We start from the raw sequence: 18,205 nt of genomic DNA, 5'->3' as shown, positions 1-18,205 counted from the left end.
GGCACCTACTACTTAGATTGCTTTACTATGACAGATCCTGCCAGTTGCCACCTCGAAAAGATATGCGTACCGGTTTCTACTTGAAAATGCATCAGTCCATAGACTCTGACCCACCTAAAGAACCCTGCAACTGACTGAAGGAAAAACAAAGCACTTACCCCAAAGAGCAGCCCAGGCAGAAGAAGCTCTCTGATGGCACACCTGCAACTCAGTTACTATTAGGTCCCACCTGGAACCTGAAGCCAATCACATGGGAAAGTGCAGGGGGAAAGCACAAAAAAAGCAGAAAGAAGAGGAACAGCAGCTGTGGTTTTATTACCTTATTTATATGGCTTAGCTCAACAGCATGCAGAGTGCAGACAGGAGAACTGGGGTGTTTCTAGAGGCTACAATCTGTTGTCGACGGAAGGAAGACACAGACGCTCAATATGAGTGAACAGTGAACTTCAACTTTAATGGATAGCTCAGTCGCCTTTTATCTAGTTCGAACATAATCAACTCATACATATTGCAAAAACTAAGCTCAGGATTGGCTAACACTTTCCTATCTTGTCAGTTAGTTCCTCCCTCTTTTAGCTACTGTCCCGCCTTAGAGACTTTCCCAACCACACAAGGGCATCGTGTCCTTGGGCCTGATTGGTTCTCAACCGGCTGCGCACGTGCCCAGGCTCATATGAGTTGAGTACGGTACCTCCCCTAGCCCATGACCTCCTAACTGCTCAACATCCACGTGTCCTACCTCACTTAACCATTCCTCCACAATTCCCCCGTTTTTATTTTGTGCTACAAATACCTTCTCTGTGAGTTGCTCTAGTTTCTTAGTTAGGCAGTTAAAGGTTACATATGCAGCAATTATAATCAATATAATTATAAGTAGAAAGCAAAGTCCCTCTTTAACTAACAAAACCCATCCACCCATGTTCCCAAAAACAGATTTAAGCCAACCTTCAAACCAACTATCTTGTACTACAATTTTTTGTGTATGATCCCTTAACCATTTCAACTGGTCGTGAATTGACTGACCATGGTCGGAAAGATTAAAGCAACACATTCCTTCTACATCTTCACACCCATGTCCCTGAGCCAAGAACAAGAAATCAATAGCGGCCCTATTTTGCAGCACAGCGTGCCTTAGGCTTTCCGTGTCTTGCGACATTTCAGAAAGAACTTGTGTGGTTACATTTGACTGTTTAACAGCCCAACAAGCAAGCTTATTTATGCTAGCCAAAGCGTGTGCAGTTCCTACAGTCAGAAAAAGATCCATTAAGCAGAGTAATACGGGCAGAGTATGGTGCTAACATTTCACTCAGTTCCTTTGGATCCCCTATCGGGACCCCAAACAAGCATGTTCTGAAAGGGTACATAACATAACACAACTATACAACTTAACCCTAATAACACTACAATTACTGTAAGCACTTAATGGTAACACAATTAATAGTAAGTAACACAACTTAGTAGTAACACACTTAAACCTAATCACTTGATGGTGATCAAAGGCTGTTCTTGATAGTCGTTGAGGTGTCACAGCCCATGTCATTGTCAGAATGATTATCAGGAACCTCTTCCTGGTCGTCTTCGGCGTGTGCAGATTCTAAAGCTGCTTCAGTCCACTTTGCAGTGATCCACTGGGTACCTGTTTCTGGCACCACTTCAAAATCTCTATAACATTTTATAACATTTTTGCAAGTAACTCTTTAACCACATTTATTACAATACTACATGCAATGATGATTGACACCACAGTGAACAAAATCCTTAATCCCTCTTTGACTAATCCCAGTAACCATCTATGCATTGTTTCAAACAAATCAGTGAACCATTGATTGAAAGGATTGATACCATATTGACTCTTTCTCCTGTGCTCTTTCAAGAAAGTAATGGATTTGTGAATTGACTCATTACGATCAAAAAGTTTTAAACAGTACGTTCCCTTAAGTTTCTCCAAGTGGCTACTTCGCACAATGACTCCATACTTGTGAAACATGATTTTGCTCGACCAGTACTAATTTCCTATGATTTCAGCCTGCACTATGGCAATAAATGCGCTCTCACTAACACAGTACACAGCACACTCACACACCCAGAGGCCTCTGGCACATCTCACTCTCAATCATACCACAACCTCAATCATACCACAGGAATATAATTTAGAATGATAAGCAAACAATACGCGCGGCCAATATAATTTAGAATGATAAGCAAACAAACAAGTATTGCCTCTCATTGTGTTCCTCGTGAAGTGACTTGCAACACTTTGTTTTAAAACCTTACCCTTACACAAATATTTTCAACACAAAATACCTGGACATTTAAGAATAACACATACAATTATTAACACTCCAGTTAGTATCCCTTTTTCATTACAAGGTAAACCTCTTATAAAAAGAATGCCAGAGAGAAGCAGTACAGCCGCCGCTGCTTCCATGGTTACATCAGACAGGCTGCAGGGTCCTGATGTCTGTCCCTCTGCTCTGTGCCGACTCGCCACACGGTGAGGGTCAGCTGACGTTCGATTCCGCGGAACTCCGAGCGCAGCGCTGCTCGTGGCGGTGACTGAGGGGGGGGGAGGCTCCCACTGCCCCGTAGCCCCGAGGCAGCGTTATCGTTCTCACTGAAGGCGGCAGTGGGCAATCCCCAGCTCCAACACTTCCCGGCAATCCCAGTCGCTCTGTAGCAGCAGTAGCGACTCTCTGCTCAGCCTGATGTATAACTAAGGCATTAGTGACTGCTCTCCAAGGCTTCAATAATTTTTTAGCAGCCTTATTTTCATTAATAACTTGATCAAACAATTTGTCCCCAAATTTACGCCACTCTGTTTGTTCAAAAACTGTATCAGGATTGATAAAACAACCCTGCATTACTCCATATGCTAATAATCCTGGTAAATCCTTTTTGCAGTCTATATCTGAAGTGATCCGCTTTTCTAAAAAGCATTCGAGCAAAGCACACGCCGCTTGTCTCTCCATACCTTTATATACGTCGGTTGCAGCCTTTGCAAAGACCTCGGCGGCGCTTCTCCGGCGGGACCCTTTATAGGCTCATCCCGGGTGCGGGGACTCCCTTCCACCTTCCGAGCTGTGGGTGCGGGAACTCCAAGTTTTCGTCCCTTTCACCTTTCAGACCTCGGCAACGCGTGACCGGCGGGATCCTCTCCCGGGTGCGGGGACTCCACGTCCCTTTCACCTTCCCGACGCGGGTGAGGGGATTCTTGTCCCTTCCACCTCCTGGGCTGCGTTGCAGGACCGGTTCCTCCCTTATTCCGTCCAACCGTGGCCCAGGATCACCGCCAGCAGTGTCCAAATCCCGTTCAGATCGGTCCCTGTTCGGGCGCTATTTGTTGTCGACAGAAGGAAGACACAGACGCTCAATATGAGTGAACAGTGAACTTCAACTTTAATGGATAGCTCAGTCGCCTTTTATCTAGTTCGAACATAATCAACTCATACATATTGCAAAAACTAAGCTCAGGATTGGCTAACACTTTCCTATCTTGTCAGTTAGTTCCTCCCTCTTTTAGCTACCGTCCCGCCTTAGGGATTTTCCCAACCACACAAGGGCATCGTGTCCTTGGGCCTGATTGGTTCTCAACCGGCTGCGCACGTGCCCAGGCTCATATGAGTACGGTACCCCCCCTAGCCCATGACCTCCTAACTGCTCAACATCCACGTGTCCTACCTCACTTAACCATTCCTCCACAACAATCCCCATGCTTTTGCTACAGCTTTGAATATTAAAAGGACAAAATGACCAAGCAAATAGCTGAATTTTTTTTTTTTTTTCATCTGGAATTAGCTCAAGCTTTTATTTACATAGAAAGAAAAGTCTAGGAGCAGAACTGATTACATGCCAAAGAAGAATTCAATTCCATTCCACTCACAGGAAAAATCACTTACTTCAGTAAGCAGAGAACCAAAAGGCTATGCTGATGTGTTAAAACACATTACAGGACACTGGGTCCAGGCCCTCCGCTGCACCCACTTAAAATCCATCCCTACACTCACCAAGGTGCAACCCCAACCCGAACACAGACGCAGCATTTCAGCTTCAACACAGTTTTGGGAACTGGTAGAAAGGACACCTCATCCTCAGCAAGGTGTGCTCAGGCTACACAGGACAGGGCTTTGGGCACCTCTTTGCCTACCAAAGAAGACCGCCATCAGCACCTGCTTTGTTCCGATCCTAAAGGCTAACATCACAGCCCACGTTGCCTGGGACACCTGATAAACAGAAGAGAAAGCAGCCATACCGTTTTCAAGCCGTCCCTGCAGGTATCGCTCCTCGATGATCTGCAACCTCTTCTCAAATCCTCAACCGCTTCTGTGGAGAGCCTGCCATGGCACCTGCAAAGCAAGATGGATACCCTTCGCAGTCACCTCGTGCTACTTGGCAGTTCTGCTCCAATCCAGCTCACAAACAGCCCGCCCTTCCCGTGCTGCTCTTCAGAGTGCAGCTTAGCCCCTCTGAGCCTGTGCGACACACCTGTGAAACAAAAAGAAAAGCATAGGCTGAAGCAGCATCCAAAGCCACAGCACAGCTAGGACAGTTACTCTCATCTGCTCCCTTACCTCTGCCCCCTCACCTGCCCTAGAGGCAGATGCTTCCATCTGCTCTCTTAAGCCAGCTACAACACACCTCTGAAATATAAACAGGATTTTTACTGTATTTTGTGTAGTTAACTAACTGCAGTGACAACTGCACCCCTAAAGTGCCTGCTACATCTGTTCATCGCTCACCTTGCCGAAAGCAGCTATGCTCAAGTCCCACGTTGTACACTGTGTTGCAGCTTTAACAAATGAAAACAGTCACAATATAATCATTCAGCAGCCAGCATTAGAACCCATCCCTCAACAACAGCAGGGACCCCATTTACAAATTATCGTTTCAAAACAGCAGCCCCATTACCTCAGCACCTCAGAAGTAGATCAAGCCTGTCACTGAGCTGCCTACCCAGTGCTGAACAGTTCCAGATGGAGCTCTTTCCTGTGACAGGTTCCAAAGGTTTACACTCTACTGGGGACAGGAAAGAAATAAGAATAAATAATAATGCCAAAAAGACGTGCACGCACAGCAGCCCCTGCAGAGGTAATCACAGACTTACCCTTTGCAGAGGAAAGAGCAGACTCTGATACAACCCTGCTCAGGCTCTTGGTAATGCTGCATCTAAACTGCCAAGCCACATGTAGCATGAAATGAAGCTGGTTTTAGTCCTCTGGAAAATTACACAAGTAGGTTTGTACATCTAGAGATTAAAATATAGCTCAAAAAAAGAAGAGCATCCCACCATCAAAAAAAAAAAAAAAAAAAGAGCCAGCAACCTCTACTAAATATTCCTCTGTTAAGTGAATTCCAAGCACTTAGAAATCCAGAAATCCATAGACTCCAGCCTGCCTAGAGAACCCTGCAACTGACTGAAGGAAAACAAAACACTTACCCCAAAGAGCAGCCCAGGCAGAAGGAGCTCTCTGATGTCATGCCTGGGGCTCATATACCATTTGGCCCCGCCCAATATCCAAACCCAATCACCTGGAAAAGGGGAGGGACAAAGCACAAGGAAGTAGGAGCAGAGCAGGAGGAGCAGTAGCTGGTTTTTTTTGTTTTGTTTGTTTATTTGTGTTTTTTTTTTTTTAAATCTGCTTTACCTGAACATCATGCAGAGAACAGACAAGAGACCTGGGGTGTTTCTAGAAGCAACAATCCCCATGCTTTTGCTACAGCTTTTAATATTGAAATAACAACACGACCAGTCAAGTAACTGGAACTTTTTCAAATGGAATTACGTCAAACACGTTCATTATCACTTGCAAAAACAGAGAACCAGCAATCACTAGCATGCCAGAGTGTTGTCGACGGAAGGAAGACAGGGACACTCAATACGAGTGATATGATCAGCAAGCTTCGATTTATTGGATAGCTCAGGCGCCTTTTATTCCTTAACATATAATTAGCTCATACATATTACAAAAGTTAAGCTCATGATTGGTCCCCCTACGTCCTTATCTTATCAGCTTCTTCCTCATCCTTTCGACCGAAATAACACAGTCGGTACTTTCCCAAACCGCCAACGGATATTGTGTCCTTGTGTCTGATTGGCTCAGACAAGTTGTGTGCGATGTTTGTCCAACTCGTAAAGATTCAGCTGTTTTATGTCTACGTGACCTATCTCAGTTAACCATCCCTCTACAATTCCCCCGTTTTTATTTTGGACTACTAATAACTTTTCTGTGACTTGTTCAAGCTTCTTAGTTAAGCAACCAAAAATTATTCGCGCAGCTATTTTTATCAATATAACTATAAGCAGAAAGCGAAATCCCTCTTTGATTAGACTCACTAACCAGTTAGACAGACCCCCAAAGATGGACTGCAACCAATTGTCAAGCCAACTAGGTTGTACTGTAATTTTCTTTGTGTGCTGCATCAACCATTTCAACTGGTCATGAATCGATTGACCATGATCTGAAAGATTGAAACAACACATTCCTTCAAAATCTTCACATCCATGTCCTTGCGCTAAAAGCAAAAAATCAATTGCAGCCCTATTTTGTAACACAACATGCCTAAGACTATCCATATCTTGTGCCATTTCAGTAATAATTTCAGTTGTTACATTTGATTGCTTAACAGCCCAACAAGCAAGCTTATTAATGCTAGCCAAAGCATGTGCAGTTCCCACTGCTGGAACTAATGAAGCAAATATTCTCTCAGCAGCGCCCCATAATTCTACACCATCATCAGTCAGAACCTAAAGTCTTAAGAGCTCGTTTGGATCTCTGCGACAAGCTCTGTTTCCGGAGACTGTATAAGTCCGGGGCGAACAATGTGAGTCGCCCTAGATAACATGGACCCCCAAACGCGTTGGCAGGTATTCCTTGCCATGCACGATCCCCGCAAATCAAAGACGTGCCAGGTGGCAGAGCCTTTGCAGTGTCATTATTCCACATCGGATTGTTATTAGATTTTGCTTCAGCTCCCAAAGCCCCCAGTCCTTGACTCCATACTTGTGAAATATGATTTTGCTTGACCGATCGCAACTAGTCCTGCTAGTTGCTTACAATCGACTCCCCATTTTTCTAAAAGGCACTGTAATGAATCTAGGGCTACGTCGTCCTTCATTTTCCTATGATTTTTTTGCCGGCACTAATTTCCTATGATTTCAGCCTGCACTATGGCAACCTTACACAAATACTTTCAACACAAAATACCTGGACATTTAAGAATAACACATACAATTATTAACACTTCAGTTAGTATTCCTCCAGCAGCTGAAAACATACTGTTTGTCTGCAGCTTCAGGAGATCTTTGCTCCTGTGGTGAGCAGCTGAGAGTGGAGTCCCCTCCGAGCAAAAACGCTCAGGGTGCACCTAGGGGCGTCCACGCTGCAGCCGATCCCCGCAGCCGAGCAGTGTCTCCTCAAGTCTGCCGGTGGTCATTTGGCAGTGTAATCTGCATCTCTGCACTCCTGCCCCGCAATAGAGCTAAGTCGTCATTACTAATCCATAGAATGTGGCAACCCCACGGAATCTTATCCAGAAACATAGTTATAACACCGATCTGGGGACGAATAGTCTTTTTTGCATTGCAAGATAAACCTCTTATAAAATGAATGCCAGAGAGAAGCAGCACAGCCGCCGCTGCTTCCATGGTTACATCTGACAGTCTGCAGGGTCCTGATGTCCAACCCTCTGCTCTGTGCCGACTCACCACACAGTGAGGGTCAGCTGCCGTTGTCCACTGATTCCTCTGGTCTACTGTAGCAACTCGATCTCGGATGTCCCGCATCGCACCACGATTACTTCAATTTCCTGCGTCCCTCCGCAATTCCTTTTTCCGCATCCCTCCGCAATTCCTTTTTACAGTCTATACCCTGCGTGCTCTGCTTTTCTAAAAAGCACTTGAGTAGATCATACGTCGCTTGTCTCTCCATACCTTTGTTTACGTCAGCGCTGTTGCAGCCTTTGCAAGACCTCGGCGACGCGTGGCCGGCGGGACCCTCTATAGGTGCTCCCGGGTGCGAGGATTCAGCATTTTCGTCCCTTCCACCTCCTGAGCTGCATTGCAGGACCTGTTTCCTTCCCTTATTACGTCGATCCGTGGCTCGCAGGTTCACCGCCAGCGGGGTCCCTGTTCGGGCGCCATTTGTTGTCGACAGAAGACAGGGACACTCAATACGAGTGATATGATCAGCAAGCTTCGATTTATTGGATAGCTCAGGCGCCTTTTATTCCTTAACATATAATTAGCTCATACATATTACAAAAGTTAAGCTCATGATTGGTCCCCCTACGTCCTTATCTTATCAGCTTCTTCCTCATCCTTTCGACCGAAATAACACAGTCGGTACTTTCCCAAACCGCCAACGGATATTGTGTCCTTGTGTCTGATTGGCTCAGACAAGTTGTGTGCGATGTTTGTCCAACTCATGAAGATTCAGCTGTTTTATGTCTACGTGACCTATCTCAGTTAACCATCCCTCTACACCAGATCTAATACCCACCTCCTGCACAACACTCGCTGCTACTGATGCAACATACAGTTGTGCAATACCTCTCTGTTCCCAACTCCTTTATCTCACCTGCTCAGTAGCTCCACCTGAGAAATGGGCCCGGGCGGCGCCGCGCCGAAATGGGCCCGGGCGGCGCCGCGCCGAAATGGGCCCGGGCGGCGCCGCGCCGAAATGGGCCCGGGCGGCGCCGCGCCGAAATGGGCCCGGGCGGCGCCGCGCCGAAATGGGCCCGGGCGGCGCCGCGCCGAAATGGGCCCGGGCGGCGCCGCGCCGAAATGGGCCCGGGCGGCGCCGCGCCGAAATGGGCCCGGGCGGCGCCGCGCCGAAATGGGCCCGGGCGGCGCCGCGCCGAAATGGGCCCGGGCGGCGCCGCGCCGAAATGGGCCCGGGCGGCGCCGCGCCGAAATGGGCCCGGGCGGCGCCGCGCCGAAATGGGCCCGAACAGACTTATTCTTCAGTGATGAAGAAGGTGACCCTGCTCAGTCTCTTGGCAGTACTGCACTTACGCGGTCAAGGAACCGTACCCCACGGTTTCCCAAAAACAACGTGCCTGGCAACCCCTCATAAACATACCTCAAATATGTGAATTCCATGCACATAAAGCCTAAAAGGCTTTATGGTCTAAAGACTCAACAGACAGCAAACACACAGGCAAAAGCTCCAGAAATGTAACAAACTGTCCCTAAACCTGAAAGAGACTACCCCTTACATGCCCACTGCTGCCATTTTCAGATACATGCTCACACAAGGAGCCTCCATGATACATTTCTCCTAAACCATGCTCCATCACTTTGCCACCAAGGTTGTGACTTTGATAAGATTTGACATAAAGGCAAAGACTCACAAAAAGCCCTGTAATTCTGAAAAAATCATAAGGGAACCCAGAACCACAAAGCAAACACACAAAGTAACATCGCCATACTATCCGTAACACTGCTATAACAATTACTCACCTGAGGAAGAGCTGCATGCAATACAGGCACCTACTACTAGATTGCTTTACAATGACAGATCCTGCCAGTTACCACCTCGAAAAGATATGCGTACCGGTTTCTACTTGAAAATGCATTAGTCCATAGACTCTGACCCACCTAAAGAACCCTGCAACTGACTGAAGGAAAAACAAAGCACTTACCCCCAAAGAGCAGCCTAGGCAGAAGGAGCTCTCTGATGGCATACCTGCAACTCAGTTACTATTAGGTCCCACCTGGAACCTGAAGCCAATCACCTGGGAAAGTGCAGGGGGAAAGCACAAAAAAAAGCAGAAAGAGGAGGAGCAGCAGCTGTGCTTTTTATTACCTTATTTATAAGGCTTAGCTCAACAGCATGCAGAGGGCAGACAGGCGACCTGGGGTGTTTCTAGAAGCAACAATCCCCATGCTTTCGCTGCAGCTTTGAATGTTAGAAGGACGTTACCACCAAGCAAGTAACTGAAGCTTTTCCTGCTGGAATTAGCTTAAACTTTTATTTATACAGAAAGAAAAATCTAGGAGCAGAACTGATTACACACCAAAAAAAAAGTCAATTCCATTCCACTCATAGGAAAAATCACTTACTTCAGTAGGCTAATAACTAAAAGGCTATGCTGATGGGTCAAAACACACTACAGGACACTGGGGCCAGGCCCTCCGCTGCACCCACTTAAAACCCATCCCTACACTCACCAAGGTGCAACCCCAACCAAAACACAGACACAGCATTTCAGCCTCAACACAGCTTTGAGAATTGCTGGAAAGCAAGCTTCATACTCAGCGAGGCGTGCCCAGGCTACACAGGACAGGGCTTCGGGCAACTCTTTGCCTACCAAAGAAGACTGCCATCAGCACCTGCTTTGTTCCGATTCTAAAGACTAACATCACAGCCCACATTGCCTGGGACACCTGATAAACAGAAGAGAAAGCAGCCATACCGTTTTCAAGCCGTCCCTGCACGTGTCGCTCCTCGATGATCTGCAACCTCTTCTCAAATCCTCAACCGCTTCTGTGGAGAGCCTGCCATGGCACCTGCAAAGCAAGACCCTTCGCAGTCACCTCGTGCTACTTGGCAGTTCTGCTCCAATCCAGCTCACAAACAGCCCGCCCTTCTCGTGCTGCTCTTCAGAGTGCAGCTTGGCCCCACTCAGCCTGTGCAACACACCTGCAAAAGAAAAAGAAAAGCATAGGCTGAAGCAGCATCCAAAGACACAGCACAGATAGGACAGTTACTCTCATCTGCTCCCTTACCTCTGCTCCCTCACCTGCCCTAGAGGCAGGTGCTTCCATCTGCTCTCTTAGGCCAGCTACAACACACCTCTGAAATATAAACAGGATTTTTACTGTACTTTGTGTAGTTAACTAACTGCAGTGACAACTGCACCCCTAAAGTACCTGCTACATCTGTTCATCACTCACCTTGCCGAAAGCAGCTATGCTCAAGTCCCGCGTTGTACACTGTTTCACCTTAAACAAATGAGAACAGTCACAAGATAATCATTCAGCGGCCAGCATTAGCACCCATCCCTCAACAACACAAAGGGACCCCGTTTACAATATTATAATTTCTAAACAGAAGCCCCTTGCCTCAGCACCTCAGAAGTAGATCAAGCCAGTCACCGAGCTGCCTACCAAGTGCTGGACAGTTCCAGAAGGAGCTCTTTTCTATGACAGGTTCCTCCTAAGTTTTACGCTGTACTGGGGGACAGGATAGAAATAAAAATAAAAATTTCAAAACCCCTTATCTGTAAGTATCTGTAAGCTTTCAATATTCAACAGACCTCCTCAAGCACACCATTCAAGCACTATGCAAGCAGCTGCTCACAAGCAGATATACTCTCCCCCCCCACACATCTGCCAAACACCACAGAGATGACTTTGCCAGCTGCCCTTCAGTACGTGCCCAGAGGTAGACCGGATGCCTTTGCCAAAACACTCCCGACGATGTATTAGTACACCCATGCACTACCACGTTAGCTGTCATCACTAACTGCCAGGCAGGACAGCTCCAGACCAAACACATACACACGCAGCCACGCCACAAACACTACAAACAAAACACACAACACAAGGCACAAGAAAAAGTGACCCCCGGAGGGAAGCCCTATGGCAACAGCAAGTCAGAACAGGTGCTCTGCACCAGACCCTAGAGGAGACTCAAATGTCACGACACGCGACTGGAAGACACTGCCAGAACTGGGATGATGGAGGCCGAAAAAGCCTGCCTTCAAGACAACAGACCAGAAGGATGGGGACTGAAAACCCCATAAAGACGACGCTTAGGAAATCAATTCCCAACAAGAGCTCCTGATGCGGCCCAGATGACTTCTGCAAGAGTGAGGATGGAAACAGACGCGATCTCAAACAGAATACGATGCACGAGACCTGAAACAGAACTGCATTTCAAGCAGCAACTGCAAGACAAGAAGTGCTCGGATCAGAGCCACGATGACAAAACAAGCACTGAGGCCCTTCAGCACCGCTACCAAGTCCCCTGTCTGGTCAGTCCAGTGTCAAAAGCTAGGAGGATATCAAGACCCGAGAAGCACAGAACAGACGCTGCAGAAGCAACACTACAAGACAGACGAACAGAAGGAAACTGTCCTGCCTGGCACACGCACTCACGCTACAAAATAATCCCGCTGCTTCTATTAGCCTGGTGACCCAGCCACAAGCAGCCTGAACATGACCCAGCCTGAACCACCCTCGCAGTGGCACCAAGTATTTTCAGCAAGCTGGCTCCATGCTGCTCTGGCTCCCAGCTCCCATTAGCCACCCCAGATATGCAAATACCAGGTGCCCCCCAACTGAGCTCTCAGGTTGCTGCATGGTAAATTCCCTCCGCCTCAAGAAATGCACAGGCACTGGTCATCATCTTAGGCAATTGCCAGGCTCATCATCAGCTGCAAAAACAGAGTACCAGCATTCACTAGCATGCCGGTCATGATGCCCACCTTCTCCACAATGCTGACTACTGCTGATGCAACATACAACTATGCTCACCTGTTCCTCTCCAAATCCAAGCTCCAACACTGCAACCAGTATCATCCACACCACCTGGGAAAACAAAGGGATTAAATGATCGTTGCGTTCACAACACATCACCCAATGGTGGTTTTTTTTTTGTTATTGTTGGTTTTTTGTGTGTGTGTGTGTGTGTGTTTCCTTTATTTATTTTTTTTTTTTTGGTCTGCTTTAGCTCAACAGCATGCAGAGTGCAAACAAAAAACTGGGGTGTTTCTAGAAGCAACAATCCCCATGCTTTTGCTGCAGCTTTGATTATTAAAAGGACGATACGACCCAGCAAGTAACTGGAACTTTCTTAACTGGAATTAGCTCAAACTTTTCTTCACATTGAAAGAAAAATCTAGGAGCAGAACACATTATACACCAACAAAATTGAGTCCATTTCATCCCCAGAAAAAAAATCACATGCTCTCATCCCCTCCTGTACCTCGGCCGCTTGCCTACCCCACGTGGCACACGCTTCCATCTGTTCTCTTTACCCACTTATAGCACCTCTAAAAGACAAACTGGAATTTTACTCTATTGGCTGTAGGAAAATAACTGCAGTGACAACCGTGCCCCAAAAACAACAGTTACCTCTGCTCATCACGCACCAGAGTCACTGCAGAGGCAGCTCGGGTCAAGACGTCCTGCACTGCGCACTGCGTTTCAGCCTGAACAAAAGGCAAAACACAGGCAGAAGATAAACATTCAGCTGACAGCAGTAGCACCCATCCCTCAACAACAAAAGGGACCCCATCTTTAGTTTTATCCTTTCAAAACAGCAGGCCACTTGCCTCTGTACCTGCAAATTAGGTCCAAGCTTGAAAGGAGCGGCCAGCATCACCCACGCCACCTGGGAACACAAAAGGACACAATGACCACTGTGCTTGCAAGCAACCACCTGCCACACTGCTCCTCTATCCCACACAGCTTCACCTCGGACCCTCACAGGGAAACACCTGAGCATCTTCCCTTCGCTTCGGATAAGGGATGACCAGGCTGACAACACTCACCTTCCCTCAGTGCTTCGTGACATGAGGATTTCCCTTCCCTGTCCACGACTGCACAAAGCACCTGTGGAGACGAGAGAAAAGCACACTCTGAGGCACCTCACAACCACAGCGTACCTGCTGCAATACCTCTCTCTTCCCAGCTCCTGTACTTCAGTTGCTCAACAGCTCTAACTCAGATTCTTCGCTCACAGCGCCACAGCAGATTCTGCCCGGGCCACACTACATACGCTACACAAGCTACATTGCTTAGGACACACAAGCTGGAACGTTCCCGCCCAACAATCAGTCGCATCGCACAGGATGGATGCCGCATACTCCTAGAAACCAAACCTACCAGTCCTGAGCAGCTCCCAACCTCCACCTGCCTACCACGTTCAGCACACTAACTGTTTACCCCTCAGAAAACCAGAAACTTAGAACATACACACACACAAAAAAAAAAAAAAAAAAAAAAACACAACTCCACAAACGCCAAAAAGACATGCACACACAGCAACCCCGGCAGGAGTAATCACAGACTTACCCTTTGCAGATGAAAAAGGGGACTCTGATACAACCCTGCTCAGTCTCTTGGTAATGCTGCATCTACGCTGCCAAGCCACATGTAGCATGTAATCAAGCTGGTGTAACTCTCCAGGAGACTAAAACAAGTGGTTTTAAACATGTAGAGATTAAAATATATCTCAAAAACAGGAGATTATGTGACCATCCTAAAAAAAAGTGAGCCAGCAGCCTCTACTAAATATCCCTCTATTTCAAGTACTTAGAGATCTAGAATTCCAACCACTTAGAAATCCAGAAATCCATAGACTCCAGCCTGCCTAGAGAACCCTGCAACTGACTGAAGGAAACACAAAGCACTGCCCCCAAAGAGCAGCCCAGGCAGAAGGAGCACTCTGATGCCATGCCTGGGGCTCATATACCTTTTGGCCCCGCCCAGCACCCAAACCCAATCACCTGGGAAAGGGGAGGGGCAAAGCACAAGAAAGTAGAAATAGAGCAAGAGAAGTAGCTGTTTTTCTTTTTGTTTATTTTTTAAAATAAACTTTATCTCAAAAGCATGCAGAGAGCAGACCAAATATTTGCAGTGATTCTAGAAGCAAAAATCGCCTTTGGCTTATTCTGCAGGTTTTAATATTGAATTGACAATATCACCAAGCTAATAACTGAAACTTTTTGAACTGGAATTAGTTTACACAGGCTCATCCCCATCTGTAAACACAGAGAACCAGCATTCACTACCGTGCAAGCCCTAATACCCATGTCCTGCACAACGCACACTACAACTAATGCAACATACAGTTGTGCAATACTTCTCTGTTCCCGGTTCCTTTACCTCACCTGCTCAGTAGCACCACCTGAGTAATGGGCCCGGGCGGCGCCGCGCCGAAATGGGCCCGGGCGGCGCCGCGCCGAAATGGGCCCGAACAGACTTATTCTTCAGTGATGAAGAAGGTGACCCTGCTCAGTCTCTTGGCAGTACTGCACTTACGCGGTCAAGGAACCATGCTCAACTTTTTCCCAAATACAACTACCTAGCAACACCTCATAAACATACTTCTTATATGTCAATTCAAGGACATCAACACTAGAAGGCTGCAAGGTCTAAAGACTCAACAGACAGCAAAACCACAGGCAAAAGCTCCAGAAATACAATAAACTGTCCCTAAACCTGAAAGAGACTACCCCTTACATGCCCACTGCTGCCATTTTCAGATACATGCTCACACAGGGAGCTTCAATGATACATTTCTCCTAAACCATGCTCCATCACTTTGCCACCAAGGTTGTGACTTTGATAAGATTTGACATAAAGGCAAAGACTCACAGAAAACCCCGTAATTCTGCAAAAATCATAAGGGACCCAGAAACACAAAGCAAACACACAAAGTAACATCACCATACTATCCGTAACACTGCTATAACTACTACTCACCTGAGGAAGAGCTGCATGCAATACAGGCACCTACTACTAGATTGCTTTACAATGACAGATCCTGCCAGTTGCCACCTCAAAAAGATAGGAGTACTGGTTTCTACTTGAAAACGCATCAGTCCATAGACTGACCCACCTAAAGAACCCTCCAAACAACTGAAGGAAAACCAAAGCACTTACCCCAAAGTGCAGCCCAGGCAGAAGGAGCTCTCTGATGGCACACCTGCAACTCAGTTACCATTAGGTCCCACCTGGAACCTGAAGCCAATCACCTGGGAAAGTGCAGGGGGAAAGCACAAAAAAGCAGAAAGAGGAGGAGGAGCAGCAGCTGTGGTTTTATTAACTTCTTTATATGGCTTAGCTCAACAGCATGCAGAGTGCAGACAAGAGAACTGGGGTGTTTCTAGAAACAAAAATCCCCATGCTTTTGCTGCAGCTTTCAATATTGAAAGGAAAATACAAACAAGCAAGTAACTCTTTTTTTTTTTCCCACCTGGAATTACCTCAATCTTTCATTTACAAAGAAAAATCTAGGAGCAGAAGAGATTACATGCCAAAAGAAGAATTCAATTCCATTCCACTCGCAGGAGAAATCACTTACTTCAGTAAGCTATCTGAGAACCAAAAGGTTATGCTGATGTGTTAAAACACACTACAGGACACTGGGGCCAGGCCCTCCGCTGCACCCACTTAAAACCCATCCCTACACTCACCAAGGTGCAACCCCAACCAAAACACAGACACAGCATTTCAGCCTCAACACAGCTTTGAGAACTGCTGGAAAGCAAGCTTCATACTCAGCGAGGCGTGCCCAGGCTACACAGGACAGGGCTTCGGGCAACTCTTTGCCTACCAAAGAAGACTGCCATCAGCACCTGCTTTGTTCCGATTCTAAAGACTAACATCACAGCCCACATTGCCTGGGACACCTGATAAACAGAAGAGAAAGCAGCCATACCGTTTTCAAGCCGTCCCTGCACGTGTCGCTCCTCGATGATCTGCAACCTCTTCTCAAATCCTCAACCGCTTCTGTGGAGAGCCTGCCATGGCACCTGCAAAGCAAGATGGATACCCTTCGCAGTCACCTCGTGCTACTTGGCAGTTCTGCTCCAATCCAGCTCACAAACAGCCCGCCCTTCCCGTGCTGCTCTTCAGAGTGCAGCTTGGCCCCTCTGAGCCTGTGCGACACACCTGTGAAACAAAAAGAAAAGCATAGGCTGAAGCAGCATCCAAAGCCACAGCACAGCTAGGACAGTTACTCTCATCTGCTCCCTTACCTCTGCCCCCTCACCTGCCCTCGAGGCAGATGCTTCCATCTGCTCTCTTAAGCCAGCTACAACACACCTCTGAAATATAAACAGGATTTTTACTGTATTTTGTGCAGTTAACTAACTGCAGTGACAACTGCACCCCTAAAGTGCCTGCTACATCTGTTCATCGCTCACTTTGCCGAAAGCAGCTATGCTCAAGTCCCACGTTGTACACTGTGTTGCAGCTTTAACAAATGAAAACAGTCACAATATAATCATTCAGCGGCCTGCATTAGCACCCATCCCTCAACAACAGCAGGGACCCCATTTACAAATTATCGTTTCAAAACAGCAGCCCCGTTACCTCAGCACCTCAGAAGTAGATCAAGCCTGTCACTGAGCTGCCTACCCAGTGCTGAACAGTTCCAGATGGAGCTCTTTCCTGTGACAGGTTCCAAAGGTTTACACTCTACTGGGGACAGGAAAGAAATAAGAATAAACATTTCAAAACCCCATATCTGTAACCTTTCAAGATTCAACAAACCTCCTCAAGCACACCGTTCAAGCACTTATGCGAGCAGCTGCTCACAAGCAGATATACTCTCCCACCTCCACATCTGCCAAACACCACAGAGATGACTGTGCCAGCTGCCCTTCAGTACGTGCCCAGAGGCAGACTGGATGTCTTCGCCAAAACAGTCCGGACAATGTATTAGTACACCCATGCACTGCCACATTAATCACTAACTGCCAGGCAGGACAGCTCCAGACCAAACACATACACACACAGGCACACCACAAACACTACAAAACACACAACACAAGGCGCAAGAAAAAGAGACCCCCGGAGGGAAGCCCTATGGCAACAGCAAGTCAGAACAGGTGCTCTGCACCAGACCCTAGAGGAGACTCAAATGTCACGACACGCGACTGGAAGACACTGCCAGAACTGGGATGATGGAGGCCGAAAAAGCCTGCCTTCAAGACAACAGACCAGAAGGATGGGGACTGAAAACCCCGTAAGACGATGCTTCGGAATTCAATTCCCAACAAGAGCTCCTGATGCGGCCCAGATGACTTCTGCAAGAGTGAGGATGGAAACAGACGCGATCTCAAACAGAATACGATGCACGAGACCTCAAACAGACCTGCTCTTTAAGCAGTGACTGCAAGACAAGAAGTGCTCGGATCAGAGCCACGATGACAAAACAAGCACTGAGGCCCTTCAGCACCGCTACCAAGTCCCCTGTCTAGTCAGTCCAGTGTCAAAAGCTAGGAGGATATCAAGACCCGAGAAGCACAGAACAGACATTGCAGAAGCAACACTACAGGACAGACGCACAGAAGGAAACTGTCCTGCCTGGCGCACGCACTCACACTACAAAATAATCCCGCTGCTTCTATTAGCCTGGTGACCCAGCCACAAGCAGCCTGAACGTGACCCAGCCTGAGCCACCCTCACCGTGGCACCAAGTCTATTCAGCCAGCTGGCTCCATGCTGCTCTGACTCCCAGCTCCCATT

At 47.3% G+C, this 18,205-nt stretch overlaps 1 protein-coding gene across 19 annotated transcripts; it reads right to left on the bottom strand.

The window, feature by feature from the left end:
• Window positions 1-433: 433 nt before the first annotated feature.
• Window positions 434-18,185, bottom strand: LOC309874505 (uncharacterized protein). 19 transcript variants are annotated; one of them, XR_014316843.1, is made up of 20 exons: window positions 17,048-18,185; window positions 16,879-16,928; window positions 16,392-16,485; window positions 15,614-15,705; window positions 14,021-14,138; window positions 13,498-13,558; window positions 13,287-13,337; window positions 13,096-13,155; window positions 12,479-12,532; window positions 12,269-12,378; window positions 11,108-11,173; window positions 10,895-10,942; window positions 10,727-10,795; window positions 10,414-10,507; window positions 5,102-5,212; window positions 4,906-5,013; window positions 4,737-4,786; window positions 4,250-4,343; window positions 2,972-3,333; window positions 434-2,702 (listed from the first exon to the last, which is right to left on the bottom strand). XR_014316843.1 is itself a non-coding variant. In XM_082752729.1 (12 exons), the coding sequence occupies exons 7-12, from the start codon at window positions 13,323-13,325 to the stop codon at window positions 10,623-10,625; spliced, it is 288 nt and encodes a 95-aa protein (XP_082608855.1). In that variant the 5' UTR covers window positions 13,326-13,337; window positions 13,498-13,558; window positions 14,021-14,138; window positions 15,614-15,705; window positions 16,392-16,485; window positions 16,879-16,928; window positions 17,048-18,185; the 3' UTR covers window positions 10,557-10,622. The 19 variants fall into 19 exon arrangements, 1 of the variants encoding a protein (XP_082608855.1); XR_014316837.1 differs by having other exon boundaries at window positions 434-3,333; window positions 13,079-13,155; XR_014316842.1 differs by having other exon boundaries at window positions 434-3,333.
• Window positions 18,186-18,205: the final 20 nt, after the last annotated feature.

The sequence above is a fragment of the Aythya marila genome (genome assembly GCF_965140915.1).
Source record: "Aythya marila genome assembly, chromosome: 2".
In the NCBI taxonomy this organism is placed as follows: domain Eukaryota; kingdom Metazoa; phylum Chordata; class Aves; order Anseriformes; family Anatidae; genus Aythya; species Aythya marila.
This window is presented reverse-complemented; position numbering and strand designations above follow the sequence as displayed.